At 40.6% G+C, this 18,560-nt stretch overlaps 1 protein-coding gene across 1 annotated transcript in view; it reads left to right on the top strand.

Moving 5' to 3' along the window:
- Window positions 1–606: 606 nt before the first annotated feature.
- col5a1 (procollagen, type V, alpha 1) overlaps window positions 607–18,560 on the top strand; it is an 83,663-nt gene continuing 65,709 nt past the window's right edge. Inside the window, 1 exon segment of the mRNA XM_039779366.1 lies at window positions 607–1,016. Within this exon segment, the coding sequence (XP_039635300.1) occupies window positions 917–1,016 (100 nt within the window). The 5' untranslated portion in view covers window positions 607–916.

Below are 18,560 nucleotides of genomic sequence, written 5' to 3'. Positions count from 1 at the left end.
TAAATGAATAAACTTAAATAATAAAGTTAAAGTTAGTTATTGAAGAAGTAAAAAAAAAAAAAAGTTGGTAGGCCTAATCCAGCCTTGTGAGGTATAGTGAAACAACGACCTGGCTGGCTATATGTAATACATACATCATTTGAATTACGTGTCAGTAAAAGTAACATTCAATAGGATACTGGCTGAACCCTAACATGTGGAAGTATGGACAAACTGGTTTAAGTGGGGCCCACTTGTTGATAACGAAATCTCATCACGACTCCCTGACTATCACACCCAGCTTGGAGAATCACTATAGGCCTGCTATACAAAACAAAACCGTGCATATTTAAATTGCATGCCTTTCTCCATGATTTGTCTCAGGAGCAGTTTTGCTTTTCCCGCTCTGCCTGTCTCCTCTCCTCTGGAAATAGTGGACTCCATGCAAGAATTGTAGGCGTGAAACTTTCCCCTCAACTTTTCCTCCCACCCACGGCCAATAACAGGGCTGGCTGTTATGTATGGACTACTCTGATTTGCCCGAGTCTCCTGTCCGCGGAGTGACTGACAGCCTGGGGGGGGGGGAGACTTTAGTGTTGCTCCGTTGGACTTGAAGGGGTTCTACGTGACGACTGAAAGAGTGGGCAGCAGTTCTGAACGGAGGCGCGGTGGTGCAGGACAGTTCAGAAAAGCAGAGAGGAGAGGAGCTGTGCGGGAGAGACGGCTGCCCATCCGTCAACTAGCTGGAGGAACGCACACTAACAAACCCTTATGGCTGCTTGAGAAATAACGATACACCCCCCCTCCCCCTTTTTTTTCTCTTTCTCTGGGACTTTTTTTGCTTTTTAGTATCGCCCTGACCAGAAGTTGTTGCGAGTTTAATTAGTTGCTCCAAGTTGAAAAGTGAATCCACTTGCCGTGGACGTCTCTGGCGGTCATGGATACCCATATAAGATGGAAAGTTAAACGGAGGATAAGGGACGCCCAAATCACTTTAGCGGTGATTCTGCTTTTTGTCACATCGCAAGCAAGTTCAGGTAAGATGCAGCTGTGAGATTTGTGGATGGAGTTTGGAAACTGAAAAAAAAAAAAAAAAATTGGTTTTTGGTTATAGTGGATCACTGTGATGTCCGCCCCTCCTCCTAAACTCATCTTTGTGCATTTATTGGTGCCTTAATGTATTCAGCTTGGTCTGTCCGAAACTATGGGACTAGTCAAAGTGTCAAAAGGCGGCAAGCTTTTGAGAGAACTCGTTTTCTTTCGAGAAAGGCTCATATGGAACTGGCGACTTATTGTTTCTGAGGTACTGGTCTAATTTGAAGTTGTGCAAAGGTTTTCTACGGAAAAAAATACCCAATAGTTGATCAATAAAGTAATGCCCGAATCATCTTAATGGCTTCTTGTGGCAAAGTGTACATGCATTAGACAGTGATAGGATAGTGTACAGTATGTCCCTGACTTACAAACAAAATGTATTTTTTCAGATGCCACTTTAAGAAGGTATCAAATTCGTGTTTTGCATTTTGCAGACGTATTATTAAGTTGTAGCCTAATCGCACATTTTCTATGGAGCAGTTCAAGGAAGTTTTAAAAAGGCTTTTTTCCCCTTTAACTTTAAAAAAAACCTGATGATAGGGATGAGCATAATTTTCATAAGAGGGAGGGGCTGTAGCTCATCTGAAGTGGTAGGGTGGAGCCGCCTTAAAGACTGACATCAGTTTCTAAAGCACAGGGCCCTTTGCTAAGTCTCAAAACCCCATATATTTCATTAATTGCTTTCTACAAAATCTCCACATACTTAGTAACAGTTGTATAACTTTGTTATACAACAGTTTGAAAATATGAATGTAAAAGTTTGGCATTTCACTTAAATATCAGTTACCCAGTCCGCATATAGACTGGTAGGAAGAGGATTTGTTTTTTTGTTTTTTTAATTTATCATTAGACACTTTAGAGTGGCACTGTGTCCCATGGGTGTTCAGAGGTCAGGCAGTGCTGTGGTAGTGGGGCCTGGTCTACATGTATTATTAGCACCTTAAGACTGCCTGGCATGATTGGTGGTCTGCTGTCTGCTGTGAGGCTCCCACACAGGACTTTAAGGTGAACAGGTGGCTTCTTCTGTCTGCTTCAGGGACAGTGAGAAAGTGTCCAAGATTGTGCTGATGCTATGAATGTGGTGCTGAGCCTTCACCGAGTCAGATGCTCAATCTAAACCTCACAGAGTCAGACGCTCAATCTAAACCTCACCGAGTCAGATGCTCAAACTAAACCTCACCGAGTCAGATGCTCAATCTAAAGCCATTGGAAATCTGAAATGATTCTAATGAGAACCAGATGCAGTTGAAGTGGTTTTACGAGGTCATATACTATACTGTTAAATATATAAATGAATAACTGCAGCCTGTTTATTTTCATGTTGCCTATAAACACTGGTTGTTAACTGAACACAACTTAGGTCACTGTATAACGGCTGGATCCAGATATGGGTCATTTTTGATGACAGAGGAGGAGTTGGACTTGAGTTGACGTAAGAGAAATTGGGACTGATTCCATTTTGATGCTGCAAGCTGGATTTAATCAGCTCCTTATACCGATGGAGAGAAACCAGGGTATTGTAAGTGATCCTCAAGGGGCCTGGTACAATTCCTGAAACTTGACACTTGACACATGCCGAATGGGAAATGCTTGATGACTAGCAACATGCCAACTACATGCAAGTTTTCTGTAAACGAGTTATCTTGTTCTTGAAGTTTAAGATTTTCACTTTTATTCATCTTTTTGCTCATTTAAGTTCAGTTAAGCATTAAGTACTGTATAGTATTGGATTAATAAATTATGTCGAATAATGGTAAAATATTACATTTTTGCATGTATCTGTCCCATCTATGTATACAGACAGTAATTTGTCAGCAGTTAAAGATTCGTCTTGACCCAAAAAACATGACCTCTTAGCCTCAGGGAGGACCTGGATATGCATTCATCTGAAAGCTTGCAGAGGCCTGTCCAGACACACCAGCACTGGTTCTCTGAGACTTGTCAACTCTATACACACTATACTTCGATAAAATGCAGGTATAACTGAAGTATTTATATATTTATATTTTTACATTCCACTGGAAGGAAAGTGATTGGGCAACTATAATAAGACATTACACACAGTTTATAGAGTTTATGTTACAACTTGGCATTAATGTTTGACAACTGTTTCATTTAATCCAGTAACTAGTTCCACAATGGATTTGATTCCCAGATCTGCTATAAACTCAGACTCGAACAACAAATCTCTTATGAAATAATTAAAATCATTATAGTTATTTTTATCTACCTTAAGGTAGTCATTTAGTTTAATAGCACTGTGTACAGTTAGCTATGCAAAACCTACCTTTAGTCATTAAAATGTAAAAATTGGAGTTTTAATTTATGAAGCTGCATTCATTTCGCTGTTTTTTTCACCACCTGGAGGCAGCGGATCAAGCTGGAAACCCAACACTGACAATCACTTTATAAAGTTCAATGTGTTAGCAAACTGTTTCCTGTGTACACATCCAGCAGTCCATTAGCGTTCGTTTGGAGTTGTATGTCCGACTGGCACATGTAAGTTTAATATTCACTTTCCTTCTATATCTCTTTTGGTCTCAACTAACTCCTGAGGAAAATATCTGGGTCTTTAGCTTGCTAAAGGCTCCACAGTGCTAACTGGCTAACTTGTTGCTAACTTTGTCTGTGCTGTTTGGTGCTGCGGAGGTAGGGTACAGTTGGTTTACCTGTGCTTTTTTCACTGAAAACAGCTGCCTGCTGCTGCTTGAAACCAGATTAATGAGAACAGTGACAGAGAATAAAAACAATAAAGTTGTGGGCTGTAAAACCAAAACGGTTAGCAGAAAGATGCTAATAGCTCTGAGCTGAGGCAAACTGTAGAGTTGAGTGATAATGTTCTGTGTGTTTGTCACATGAGGGAATCCTTTCACATTACATGCAGTCATTTAAAATAAAATACAAAAAATTGGTGTAGCTTTATTGTACAGGTTTGCTAAAAAAGATAAGTCTGCAGTCAAATTAGCTCGTTAGCCTGTTAAACAATTAGCTGGCTAAAATGAGATGAATTAGCATTTTAGGTACTGACAAACCTAACAGTATAGATACAAAATATTTAAATATGCCTCTAGGTTTGTGGTATATTCTCAAAGTGTATGAATTTAAAAACAATTTGGACTGAATTGTTTGAAGTTATAGGCAACCCAAAGAATTTCTAATATAGGAAGAAGTTCCACTCCCTCGTTACTTCCGGGTTCTGAACTGGTTGCAGTTCCACAAGAGTTCCATATAGGGGGCGCTCACAGGCCAGTGCAGAATGAATGGGACTCTATGGAGCTATACCCCTCAAAATCCACTTTTCTCAGGATATAATTTTTTGTATAGTAATTTGAATGTTGCATTCGAAAGGGGAGGCTTAGAAAATACACACTGCTGGGTGTTAGATTTTTTTAAAGTCGCTTTTTGCTCTAAAAAGCCTTTTAAAATGTCAATGACGTCAAACACATATACGGCCAGAGATACTGCTTTACGGCAAGCTCGGGGGCTCGGTTCCTTTGTTCTCTCGAGGCATCGACAACACAGCTGACAGGTTAGGCTCTCTCTGTCATTACACATGCTAGAAAGAGGTTTGCTAATGTTTTAAAGACCACGCGGAAATATTCACTCTGACATTGAGGCTCTGCTTCAGATGCCGTCAAGCTGGTTCTCCGATCGTAATCAGTCCTTCACTGACCAATCAGCATTCATTAGCAGAATGTTAGCTGTTATGGGCAACGACGACTCACCCTGTAAGAAATCAAAAGGACATAAGTACTCATTCATTCAACTTTCGACCTGTAATCCATGTTGAACTTGCAAAAACTACAATCAAATCTGAGGTTTCTCAGCGACAATCAGGCGAAAAAGACACATTTAGCCGTCTAGCTCCATAGAGTCCCATTCATTTTGCACTGGACCGCGATCACCCCCAGTGGAACTCTGGTGGAACTGCAAACAAATTCGGTACAATGGGGCTGAATAGGGAGTGGAACGGCTTTGTAGACCATCTTTGGGCAACCTTAGGTCATAGAGGATTAACGCAGTGAATGTAAGTCAAGCTCTATTAGAGAGACTGAGTGAAGTGGTAGTCCGCAGTTCTTCAGGGAGGGCATCTTGCCTTGGCATTAATGAGAAAACCTTACTTTAAACTTATCTGAAAAGTGGTAACAAAGCCGGTCTACGGAAAGCCTTTTCACTCCCTATTTAGCCCCATTGTACCGAATTTGGGTGCAGTTCCACCAGAGTTCCACTGGGGGTGATCACAGGCGAGTGCAAAATGAATGGGACTCTATGGAGCTAGACGGCTAAATTTGTCTCTTTCGCCTGATTGCCGTTGAGAAATCTCAGATTTGATTGTAGTTTTTGCAAGTTCAACATGGATTACAGGTTGAAAGTTGAATGAGCGAGCACTTATGTCCTTTAGTTTTCTTACAGGTTGAGTCGTTGTTGCACATAACACGCTGGGAAGGTCTGATTACGACCGGAGATCCCGCTTGACAGCATCCGAAGCGGAACCAGAATGTCAGAGTGAATATTTCGGCGTGGTCTTTAAAACATTAGCAAACCTCTTTCTAGCACGTGTATTAACAGGGAGAGCCTGACCTGTCAGCTGTGTTGTCGCCCAGCAGTGTGTATTTTCTTTGCCTCCCCTTCCGAATGCAACATTCAAATTACTAGACAAAAAAATGATATCCTGAGAAAAGGGTATAAAGGGTATAGCTCCATAGAGTCCCATTCATTCTGCACTCGTCTGTGAGCGCCTTATAGTGGAACCAGAGTGGAACTGCAACCAGTTCAGAAGCCGGAAGTATCGAGAGAGTGGAACTTCTTCCCTTATTAGAAATTCTTTGGTGGTAATAACAGAAGGCCTATAAGACATAGAGGTTAAGAATGAGCAGAGGGGGTCAGAGTTCAAAGGTGAAGGTTGAGATTTCCACTGCTGTCAGGTTTACAGTTTCATAGCCTGAAGAAAGAATTCTTGCTGTTGAAGCCCCACTGCTCCTTGTTTCATTCAGATCCTCTGACTCTTGGAGGTCAAAGATTGTGTAATAATACATTTGAAGACTGTGTTAAATTACCTTTAAGAATAGAATCTCTGCATCAATTTACAGTTTTTCGGACACTATACTTAACTTGGATGCAGAAAAAGTGATTTAGGTAATAAAGGTGTTTTGCCTTGTTTCTGACTAGTTGATGTTTTCAGATGACTGAATAATTACATCCATTCAAATGTGATAGACACCCTGGCCTTCTGGTGTAGGACCTCAGTTGTTTTGTAGTTTTATGATCAGCATGCCTGCTGTACTGTAGACCAAATCTACCTTCTTCAAATGGTTTCATTTGGGTTTCTTCTGAATTGCTTTTTCTGCTTAGTTTCCTCAGTTATTTGACTCTTTTCACAGGTCTCCGAAAGTTAGTTTTGACTCTTTTCACAGTGGTTTGTTATCATTAATTAACTAAAAGTTTTTGGTCCGTAACAAACATTCACACCAGAACCTACTTGTGCAGAGTACTTTAGTCATCAAAAATCCTGAAATAACATTCTTTGAATACCTTGTGCAAATGAAAACAAGGATGGATTTTGGCCAAGGCTACTGATGCTGATAGACGACAGTATTGAAAGGATCAGCGGATATACTAAGGAATAAGCCAATATGGACATGATTCAAGAATAATGCTATATATTAGGAGGTGGCATTTGTTTTATCCTTATGTACATTTTAAAGGGATAAACAGAAGAAGGCCTTGCTGTTTCACTGAGCGCCTCCACATCTGGATTCGATAAGTTCCATTGTGCTGTCTGCTAAGGCCTCCAAAACCCCAGAAAAAATGTGTTCCAGATGTTTTTTTTCCCATTCTTGGTGGAACAGGGGGCCATGAAAAAAATATACTGTTGGATTTTTCAAAAGAAAATACACTATTCTGTGCTGGTTTAACAGAAAGTTCCTAATCACATAACATCTGCAGCCTTATAACTGAGTTTGTAAAGATAATAGCAGTGTGCCAGGTTTGCACACACACATCCAGGGTCATTAAAAGGTTCTTTTTTGTTTAAGCCTAACTTTATGACAGGGTTAAAGGTTGAATACAGCTGGTCTGCAGCTGTTTGTCATTTACAGTCTCTTTATATCTGGACAGCTCCTCATCTAAAGGAATTTATATGGATAAGTAAATCTTGCCTTTTTGTCACTGTGTATGTAAGTTCTTTATGAGGCCAATTAGAGAATTGCATAGATGTGATTGAATCCACGGAAAATTTAATAAATTGCATAACTTCCAGTGTGCTTTATTTGTAAAGGATGCTAACATCTGTTTGCCCTAAATGATGCTATTGAATAAGGTCCTTTTCATTTTGTTAATACCCATTTATACGACTGAATGAAAGGACAAAGATACAGTTGTACCTTCACATCTGGATTCCATAAATTCCACTGTGCGAAAAGATACAGTTGTGCGTTTTTTTTCCCCCATTTAGAACAGTTTGGTGAGATCTGTCAAAATCCAACTTCAAGGGGAGAGGCAGACACAGATGTGCCTTTTGAGTTATCTCACCAAGCTACATGGCAGCCATGAGGCTTGAGACGTTGGCATCACTCGTTCCATCAGTAATCATCTCTCTTTTCTTTTTCTTCCGTGGGGTTTCAGTAGGATGTTTCTTACTCACCTATAAGTGTCAATGCTGAGGTCATGTCCTACTCAATCAGATAAGTGGTGGTGAGAAAAAGTGGCTTCTTGTGTGTGCCTATTGCCATGGCGCTGAGGAAGGAATCTGAGTTAGTTGGACTGTGGAGGAAAGCAGTGACCCTGCAATTACATTTGGCAGTTCAGCCTGTAAATGCAGGCTTTGTGAATAAGGCCTCTGTAAATCAGCTCTAATGCCTGATAACAACATGGGAGATAAAACAAAATATGCAGGGCAAGTTTTTGACCCTATGTCAGAGTTAAGGAGATCCTTTGTGCAGCACAAATAATGCATATTTTTGCCACAGTATCGTCTATTCCTTTCCAGACTAATTAAGGTTCAAAGAATTGTTTTCAACTGCTCAATGGTCCTCTGTTATGACACAGTGTGCTTGATTTGAAGCCAGACACAGATGGTTTTCGCTTTAGGTGTTGCTTGCCCTAAGCTAGTATCTGCTAGAAAAACACTCAAAGATACAAAGATAGATCATTTGTTCTTTACTCCCTGACAGACAAAAAAAAGGGAACCAAATGGAGGCAGTGGTGTTTGACAGTGTCAACACGAACACATCAGTGATGTAAAAGTTGGATGTGCTACCTCATGATGCAACTCCCACAAGTGCATTTAATTTTTAACAGTATGCTTTGTTGCAGCGTAGTTCATGGCAGAGTGCAAAGTTAAGTCTGGTCCAGGCTCACACGCCGAGTATTCACTTCAGCTGGGAAACAGTGCTTTTCTGTGTAATGGGGTATTATAATCATTGAGCATGGAAAGCAATGTGTGACTCATCCTTTCCAACCCCATTCCCCCTTCCCCAGCCCGAGCTTAGCCACAGCCAGGGCAGTAGGAATACAGAGTGTAAGCATTTCTTTCCTACTAGGGGAAATGCAATGCTGGTCACTACAGAAACTTCACTGTCATCAGCTGTATTCTATTTTACTTTATTAGGTGATGAAATGAGTAGGAATGGAAAGGCAGCATTAAATGAAGACTTCAATTTTCTGTGTATTCAGCAGTATTTTGCAATTACGCCTTGGGCTTCATTCATTTGGTTTTGTTGTAACAAGGGACCGAGCAAGAGTTTTACCGCAAACACGAATTTGTGGAGAAGCTGAAGAGCTGAAAGAAATGTGTTGGAGAAAGCAAAAATAAGTGTTTTGAGCACATAACAGTTTTCGGGGAATCTGCATCTTGAAAAGTTCAACAGTGACTGTATTAACCGTGTATGTAGCCTAACCGAAACCACGATCTTTTCTTAACCTTAGCCAAACTGCTTTTGTTGCGCAAAGCTAACCACAAGCGGCACTCGGGATGGGTCAAAGTCCTGCACTTTGTACGCACACAAAAACAAAAGGACGCCAGGGAACGTACAGTAATCCAGGAAGTCATTATGCTTCCTCATGAAACTTAATTGTTAAAACAAAGTTTGGAGGAGTCAGCGGTAGTATAGAAATGTAATTTCTAGGAGACAAGATTGGTGTCGCAGCTCTCCATCTTCTCTTAAAATGTCTTTTTTCTTTTATTTTACCAAACATTTAACTTAACCAGGGACACGAAGTCGGAAGCTGGTTTTGAGGATTCATAGTTGACGACTCAGGTGAATTATCTTACTGTCAGCCAGGCAATTTATTCGCACAGTAACGTCTGTTCACCCACAGGGTTGATGTTGCTTAAGTACGACACGAGTTAAAGTGTCAGTAGGAGATGAATTGACGGTTGACTTGGCTGTCATTGCACTGGGGCTACATTTTTGGCACTACATGATATGGCAAGCTTTCCTTGCTCCAGGCTGCAATTACAGTTGTTGGTTGTTATCACTACCACAAGAACAATGATTGATAACGTAAATGTTCCCTTTATTTTTTCCCATTTTTGTGTTGTGTCATTATTTCCACACCTCACTGCAGCTGTGCCATCACTTTTTTTTTTTTTTTTTAACTCTGCCCATCCTGTCTTTGTGATTTCCTTTCCCTTTAGACATTGTTGATGCAAAATGATTGCTTATGCATCAGGAAATGGCTGCTTTTGATGTATTACCTACACTACCGGTCAAAGGTTTGGGGTCACTTAGACGTTTCCATTCCACTCCATTATAGACAGAATACCAGCTGACATCAGTTGCATTGTTTTTTTAATCAGGGCAGCAGTTTTCAGATTACATTATGTGCTTACATAATTGCAAAAGGGTTCTCCAATGTTTTCTCAGTTAGCCTTTTAAAATGATTAGGGTTGGGTATCGTTTGGATTTTTACGATTCCGATGCCGAACCGGTACTTTTAAAACGATTGATTCCTAAACCGATTCTTGAAAAACTGAAAAATGACATCAAAGGTGTAATGTTTACTAGCGATCACGTACAGTTAATGGTTAATATACTTTCACATTTGTTTTGGTGAGCCCAGAGGGAAAATATGGCATTTTAAAAGTAGCCTACATTTACGGTAGCTAGCTAACGGTAGACTACAGAGAAAGTGTGATACTTTTACATCCGTTTTGGAGTGACAAAGGGAAAATATTTCAGTCGACACATTAGGTAGAACCGAAATGTGGAACCGAAATTTGCGTTCTAATCCGGTCCGATTCCTACCGGTTGCGTAGGAACCGGTTCCATAGTGGAACCGGGTTTCGGTACCCAACCCTAAAAATGATATCAGATTAGTAAACAGAATGTGCCTTTGGAACATTGGATGAATGGTTGCTGAAAATGGGCAATGTAGATATTGCATTAAAGATCAGCCACTTCTTTCTACAACAGTTGAGAACCCTTTTGCAATTATGTAAATACATAATGTAATCTGAAAACTGCTGCCCTGATTAAAAAAAAAATAACTAAAAAAACGCAACTGATCTGCTATAAGCTGGTAACGTGGAATGCGAAATTTCTAGGTGGAACGACGGTGGTATGCGTTTGCTGCCTTTATCGGTTTCTAGTAATGCCCCATTCTAATGAAACAGTATGACTCTAGAATTATTAATTGGGAATTTTGATGCTTTTACAAAGTAGTTGGACATAAGATATCCTTGTAAATCATTTTTAATGTTGTGTTGTCATCTACTCTTGTTGCTGTATATTGGTGTCAAGATTTAGATTATTTGGACTGGGTAAAAACATTTAACTAATGCTGATGAAAGTCTTCCCTTTTGAGAAAGCATCGCATATTTAGATTGATTCCCTTAAGAGGCACGGAAATGGGCCACTTAGGTTTGATGACTTGTGTGCCAGTGCTAGATAGTCCTTAACAAAGCCAAAAGCTTCATTATTGTACAGGATTTCATTTGTATTAGATTCAGTTTCATTGCTTTGTGTCGGTGTGTTTGGTGCTGGAATAATGGTTATCTTTGAGGCTGGGTGAGAGGAAATGGTTCTTTAATGTCAGTGCTGAAAGGGCCCTCTTTCATCATACATTTCACAGCAGTCAGCCATCAAAACAATATCTGCTGTGGGAGAGACAGAATGAGGTAAAGATAAAATAGGCAGAGGGAAATACAGTTGCTAATGGAGGTTAGACAATAAAACTGAATGACGCTGTAGTGCAAAAAGAGTCAAAACTACAAAAGGGTGGAATTAGAAGAAGAAGAGATGATGAGAGTAAGCCATCACACATGTGCCTCAAATGTCCTGTACCATTCCTGCAGTTTCTTGCTGTAAAATGAGCATTCAGAGCTGCGCCTTGGAATCTCTTGACTCAGTTTTTCCATCTTAGTCTGGGTTGGACGGCAGACAGTGATTTATCCTCACTGCTGTGAGCTGCAGCGTGGAGACAGTGAAGTAAACCATCTGGTATTCCCTCTGTTAAAGCAATAAGAGTCTGGCTAAAGCACTGAGCCTCAGAGTACACAAGAGAAGCTCTGGTCAGAAAAAAAAACCTCTCTGTTCTCTGGATCATCTTTCAGGTCTGTGCGCTCGTGGCTTTGTGTGTGTGTGTGTGTGTGTGTGTGTGTGTGTGTGTGTGTGTGTGTGTGTGTGTGTGTGTGTGTGTGTGTGTGTAGGTCAGAACGTCTCTAGGTGTAAATATGCAACACTATGTCGGAAGAATTCTGGGCGATTTTTCTGTTTGTCTTTACATGTGTTTGTGTCAGTCTGCATATCGTTTCTTGTGTTTCTAAATTCATCTCATGTGGTGTTTTGTGTAATTTTGCAGTTAGAGGCCAGACTTTGACTGTCTCCTTATGAATGAGTCAGAACGAGTTGATAATGACCCGGGAAATGAAGGCATTAGGCGTATAAACAAAGAAGAAATCTCACTCTCTGATTTCCTGCTTTGCCTTTTCCTCCCTGCTGCTACTTTCACGTGCAGCTCTCAGCCCCAGTCACTGGGTCAGTGTCCTGAAATGTCTGCAATAAAGCTGGCCGACAAAATGAAACTTAACTCGTACTGGCATGTAGGGGTGGGGGAAAAAATCGATACAGCATAGTATCGCAATACTTTCCGTTGCAATACAGTATCGATACACAGACGCCAAGTATCGATCTTTTATGATATATGTGTTGGTCAGTTTGTCTGCTTGACAATCTCATTTTGCAGCAATAAAACTGAAGTGAGATGAACAAACTGAGAAATGTATCTTTTTAGATAAAACAGATGTTGACAAAGTTTTCTTTTGAGGACATAATTTGAAATTGGGAAAAATTTGAAGTTGGAAAAAAGGTAATATATCGCAGAATATTGCAATATCTTTAAAATCGCAATAATATTGTATCGTGACACAAGTATCGTGATGATATCGTATCGTGAGGCCTCTGGGGATTCCCACCCCTACTGGCATGTGAGGTCATTTACAGACTTAATTAGTTGGTGTAAACACCGGCCTCAGTTGCCGTTAGAGGCGTGAATCTTCACTGATCTCCCGACTCGATTCGATTACGATTATCATGTCAGCGATTCAATTCGATTCGATATCTCGATGCATCACGATGCTTCGTGATGCATCACGATGCGTCAAATAAATTTTTATATTAAAGCCATGTAGGATATTTAATTCATAGCTTTTCAAGCTTCAAAAACAAAACATTCTGCGGTGCTCTAATACTAAATATATTGGATACATAAAACTACAGCACTGAGCACATGGCACTTCCTGAATGTGCAAAACATAACAGAATATGTAAAAATAAATGTTGTTAGGCCTACATTAAATTGTAAACAGAAATAATTGATTATGAGCCTGCCGAATATCGACGCAGCATCGTCCATGTCCACGATTCGATGCATCGATTATTTGATTAATTTCAACACCTCTAGTTGCCGTTGAGAGTTGATACCCTCGCTGGCATTCGTTCGTCATCTTTCTTCAAAAGCAGCTGCCAACATGATGATTGCTTATGCTAATAAATTAGCATTCAAGTTGCTGAACAGCACCTACTATGGCCAGCCTAATAGGCAGGCAAAAGTAGAAAGTAAAGTCAGAGAACTGACTCATTACTGTCAGTTACACAGCAATATCTATCTGAAGTTGGCTAACATTAGCCACCATAAACCACTGATCATACCAGACCAAGTAAGGCTGTAGCAGAATAGATTTGAGAATTAGTGTCTTTCATTGATCATAAATTCAACTTTTCACTGTTAAGAGGAAGAATTGTGTTTTAAAAGTTACATAATCTCACTTTACACCATATTCTCAGGGAGCCCCAATTACATACATATAGTATTTTTGAACATTTTATTTATTTATTTAATCAATATTAACATAAATGTATGATTTTCTTAATTATTATTAATATTATTATTATTATTATGATTGATTTCTGGTCATACCACCCAGTCCTTGGTAGGATTTTACAGTAGCTGTTCCACTAGCATTAACGTTTGTACGCCATTCTACTGTAGCTGTGATCTTGTCTTCCGAATTTGTGTTGAGTAGTACAGTATGTAGTACAGTATGTTGCACGTGTTGGTGCAACTTGAACCTTGCTTAGTGCCTCACTGCAAAGCTTACGTGTCTAGGAGCGGTGAAAAATGAAGCCGAGGTGCGAAGGTGTGTGTGATTGCTCGCCATCTTGCTAACTGACATCCCATTCAGTTTTGTGCTGGCATTAGTTTATTCATGTGTTGCATGTCAGTGTGTGTTCTCTCACCGGATGTCCACTCCATGCAGTGTATGTAATGCGTTCAATCTAGCAAACGTAATGCCTGCAGTATGATTTCCAGGTCCGGTCACATGATTCCCAGAAGCAACAACTTGAGGTCAATGTTAATGGACGTGTGTCTTGGGCTTTTTTATTTTTTAATCATATTCTTCGATCAGATATCTTGATGCTTAAATATATTTGCAGGAGTTGTGTTTTGAAGGTTTCATGCTGTGTTTTATAGCAGAGGAGGGCTGTACTTTTGCAAAAACTTAATACAAGTTTATACACTTTTATGAGATGAAACGTTAACCTTTAAAGGAAAAAGATCAGAGGCACTATTTCACACTGAAAATGCCATATATTTAATGGGTGTTAGTATTAGTTAGGCCTTCTTTCAGGATCCAGGAGGCTTAGCATCTCAGATACAGGTTATGATAGACCAACATAAGGCTGTAGCTGCAAACCTATAAATGTATTCAATTGAGCTAGAGCATTTTTATTGCGTATGAATTTTACTTTTCATTTGTAAAAGGATGAATGTCTTACTTCTTTTAGTAGTTAAGTAGTTAAAGTCAGGGCCTTAATTGTAACCTGCTGCATTCACAGTGAGGCTCCAGCTTCACAATAGTTGGCTTCAGTTAAAGTTTTATAACAGAATCAGGTGAAAAAAAAACAACAAAAAAAAAAAACTCTTACACCATCACTGTCTGTGATACGCTCTAGGAGGGGGAAGTCTCTCATTGGGCATTCTTGTTTTCGGCTGTGCTGGTTTCCAAGAGAGGCAGGGTCCTCTTTATGGCTGCTAATTACTCCTTGTCCTCAGCGCCAGGTCAAGCATGTGTCTGGAGAGTCAGGCCTCACTTCAGAAAGGGCTAGAGGAGGATAGGGGGCAGGGAAAGAGGCAAGAATGTTAATCTCCCCCCCATGAAAAAGTCCTAATTCACTGGTCCGGCACCCCTACTCCTGTCAAATGAAATGGTGCCGCCTGGAGTCACAGTCTTGTTGCAGATATGTGTGTGTGTGTGTATGTATGTATGTGTGCATTTGTGGAAATCGAGGGTACATGGATAGGTTAGGGGAATGGGATCCACCACAGTCTTGGCATTGAGCCGAGAGCAGGATTATGTATCCGGCACTCGAGCTACTGTTCAGAGAAAGAGAGAAAAAAGGTAGAAAGAAAGTGTAATGGGGTAGGGAGGGGAAGGTATTTGCAAAACCACACCATGCCCACTCATCTCTTCAACAATCGGTTGTAGTGTCGTAAGTTTCACCACACATTTTCAAATTATTGACACTTAAACTACATACTTTTAGGAATTAATTATCCTTTACTATGCTGCAACCTCATCCAGCCCACGCCCGACAAACAAACCCGTAAAAGGCCGAAGACAAAGTTAACCGCTCCTCTTTTAGCGCATCACATCAAGGATACAACACTTTGCTTACTAATTTTGTACATAACACTTACAGTGTTCCCGCTGTGCACATGGCTCAGGAAAACCTAACTGTAGGAGTAGAAGTGGATATACTTTCAGAAAAGAAAAATAGTTTTGAAGCATTGAAGATGAGGGCTTCATAGCAGTAAACACGTTTGTGTTTGTGTAGAGTTTGAGGAAGACAAGTTTGAGTTTTCATCAACAAAGTCAAAATCCTGTGTGAATCCTTTAACATTGTTAAACCACATAACACTTAAGGAACAGCTCAGCTTCCCTATTTTAATCCTCCTTAAACATGTCCTTTTCTTGTAATTGTGTTGTAAATGCATTTACTTGTGGACAGCAGAGGCCCTGTGGCTGATCGGAGCATTTAAAGCATCCCAAAAAGTTCCCCCGGATTGTTGATCGAAGCAACGTATCTTTTTTAGGTTTCTTTTTTCATTTTGCACACTTCCAAATAGCGCTGAGGCTTAAAGGATGCACTGTATTTACAGCTTTGCTCTTTTATTTCATGCCGTTGCATGAAAGCAGTCAAAGCAGCAGAAGTAAAGAGGGACGGTAGACTGGCAGAGAGGAAATGAACACAAGGCCGTGTCATATAAACAGTTTGTGTTTATCTGCAGAGGACCTGCCTCTTGGATGTGAGGGGCTGTGGTCAGAGGGAAATGTGTGTTTAGCATGTAGTGCCAGAGGTGTTGGTCTCTCGAGGGAACTGCCATGCTAAGTGGGTAAACATCTCAGCTTAACAAGGTGCGACGGAGACCCCCACCTGTGGCTTCGGATGCGGTCAGGACAGCTTCCGCTGGAAGGTCGACTGCCGCTGACAGAAATTCATGAATGAAGGTGTGTAAGGAAGGATACGTCGAAGAGGGAGGCGAATAGAGCTGCTAGAGCTTGTGTGATAAACTCTCTGAAGTGCCTGTCTGACTGTCACTAAGGAAATGGCTCTTTGCATTAGGTGAGCCATCGCTTTATTGGAAAAGACATTTGCTGTCCTCAGATGGGTTTTCGATAGGCCTATTGTTTTTGTAGTTGGCATCCGGACGGAGATATATTATGCTATCCTTTCACCTTCCATCTCTTTTCCTGTAAGCTGCTAATTGGCCCTCTCCACCTGGCTCACCTCCAGATGACCCAGAAGGGGCCCAGAAGTGGTCACTTTTAGATCCATCAGGGGGATGTAAAAACCTCGGTTTGAAATAAGGAATAAAACAGATTTCGCCGGGAGGAAAAAGGAAATTGGAAAAATGGGAGATGAGAAAGTGGAACAGTTTGATTCCATTTGATGGGAGGAAATGAGCGCTTATCAGGTGTGGAATGATTGGGACGTCCCGATGACAATTGTTTCCTTCCCAAAAAGCTGCTGATCTTCATGGGATTAGTATATGTCAGTGTGGATTAGCAAAAGCAACACTCCTCAGCAGGGGTCATGACACAGTTAGCATCGACTGGATGCTCTTGCAGACTTCCCCCCTTTTTCTTCTTTCTCTGTGGTGCTGAGCTGGCTGTCATTATTATTATGCTCTTGTTATTGCTATTATGACAGCCATATTGTTATGATGCACTCTGTGAGTGTAGGCAACTGTTGGCCAAAGGAACTTAATTGAATAATTCACCCCAAAATGGCTGTGGCTTGTTGGAAGCATCTGATCAGTGGTAGTTTGCGATCAGCCACTGCTGGTGTTTATCTGTTAGCGTTTATGTCTGTCTTAATGTGTGAAGACAGACTCTACAAATAGATATACAAAAGAACAGCATTATGAGCACCTTCCCACACAAAGTGACACTGAGATGGCAGTAAACGTGTCGCCATGTTGACAGGATGATCTTGAAGTACACCTATATGAGTATTACGGTTATATGAGGTAAGATTTTAAGTGAGTATTTGTACCTGTCACCGCCAGTCTCTAGCAGCAGGGCTTATATGCAAGGTTGTGTCCATATAAGGAGGCTGTGTGTGGTAGGGAGAGACTACATGACGATGAATCAAGAGGAGATGGAAAAGGGAGGCTATGGCTAGTCTCAGAATCACAGTCTAACTCCACATGAACGTGATCAGACCTTAATGCTGTAGCTCAGTTTAACGTGACATGTAAGCTCCATCATTTAGACAGTGGCCGCTGTGATTAATTGGTGGGGCAGTTAAGCCTTTTCCATGCCTTGTATGGACTCATTTTTGTCAGTGATCGATTGATTTATTTCCCAAGGGAATAACGTGCTGCTGTGATGTTGGCAGGTCCGAGGGAATTACTGCGGTGTCAAAGCAGACTGTCGTGTGGCTTTAACGGGGTACATTTGTGGCCGGCTGAGACAAGGGCAAAAAACGATGAGCTTTGCTTTTTGTCAACCATGGTCCTTGTTAAAAACGCTTCATGTGCCAGTTAATGCGTCACTTTCTTCTCTCATGTTAGTAGCTGAGAAACAGTAACTCCCTGTCTGTCTCACTGAAACTGATTTTGATTTTAAGGAATCTCTAGCAGGATTTTTTTTTAAATATTAGAATCCTGCAGGAAGTTTGTCTAAAAGATGCTAAATGTATGCAACTTCTAGAGTTTGGGGGAAAAGAGAAGATCGTGCAGTGTCCTGCATTGATGAAGAATTCAGGACTATACTATTCTCTAACGAATAATTGGGCTGTCTAATAAAGTTTACAATGTTTTTTTTTTTTTAACATGTTTATTCAGACATATAAAAGTCAGTCAGTTGTAAAATGCAGATGCTGCAATTAAGCAGATGTATTATGCTTTCCTGGGTCCTTATAAGTTCTGCACTCCCAAGGGTCCCCGTGCTCAATGCTGTATCTTCTGACACCTTTACTCAACTTTTCAGAAGTTTATTGTAGGCATTCAGGCCCCTGTATGCCTTAGTTGCTAAGCGACCAGTGTGAACAGAGATATTTGCATCATGTGCATGCTATTTCGTTATATCACATGATCAGCTCCCACAATCTAACACTTACAGACCAATAAGTGCAAACCCTATATATAACAGATTTGATTGACGGATCAATAAGAGCATTTGTAACAGAACTACATTTCCCAACACTTTGACATTCTGACATATTATTGGCACTCAGAGACAAGCTCATTAAATAAACCTCCATCATCGCCTCATGGTGAATGATATATCTTTTCTGGCCAGTGGGAGAGTTTCTGTCTGTCTGTCTCTTCATTATGAGTTGGTGACAGACAAAGCCTTTTTGTTTAGACCCTTCGCCTGTTTAGAGGCTCTGTCATCCTGTGGTTTGTGCACTTCCCAGGAATATGAATATAGTTATCCTTTTGACATGCTTAAATGCTGGGCTTGGTGGACTTTT

Source organism: Perca fluviatilis, chromosome 17, assembly GCF_010015445.1.
Source record: "Perca fluviatilis chromosome 17, GENO_Pfluv_1.0, whole genome shotgun sequence".
NCBI classification, from domain to species: Eukaryota; Metazoa; Chordata; class Actinopteri; order Perciformes; family Percidae; genus Perca; species Perca fluviatilis.
Note: the sequence above shows the minus strand (reverse complement) of the source record. Positions and strands in the feature narration are given on the sequence as shown.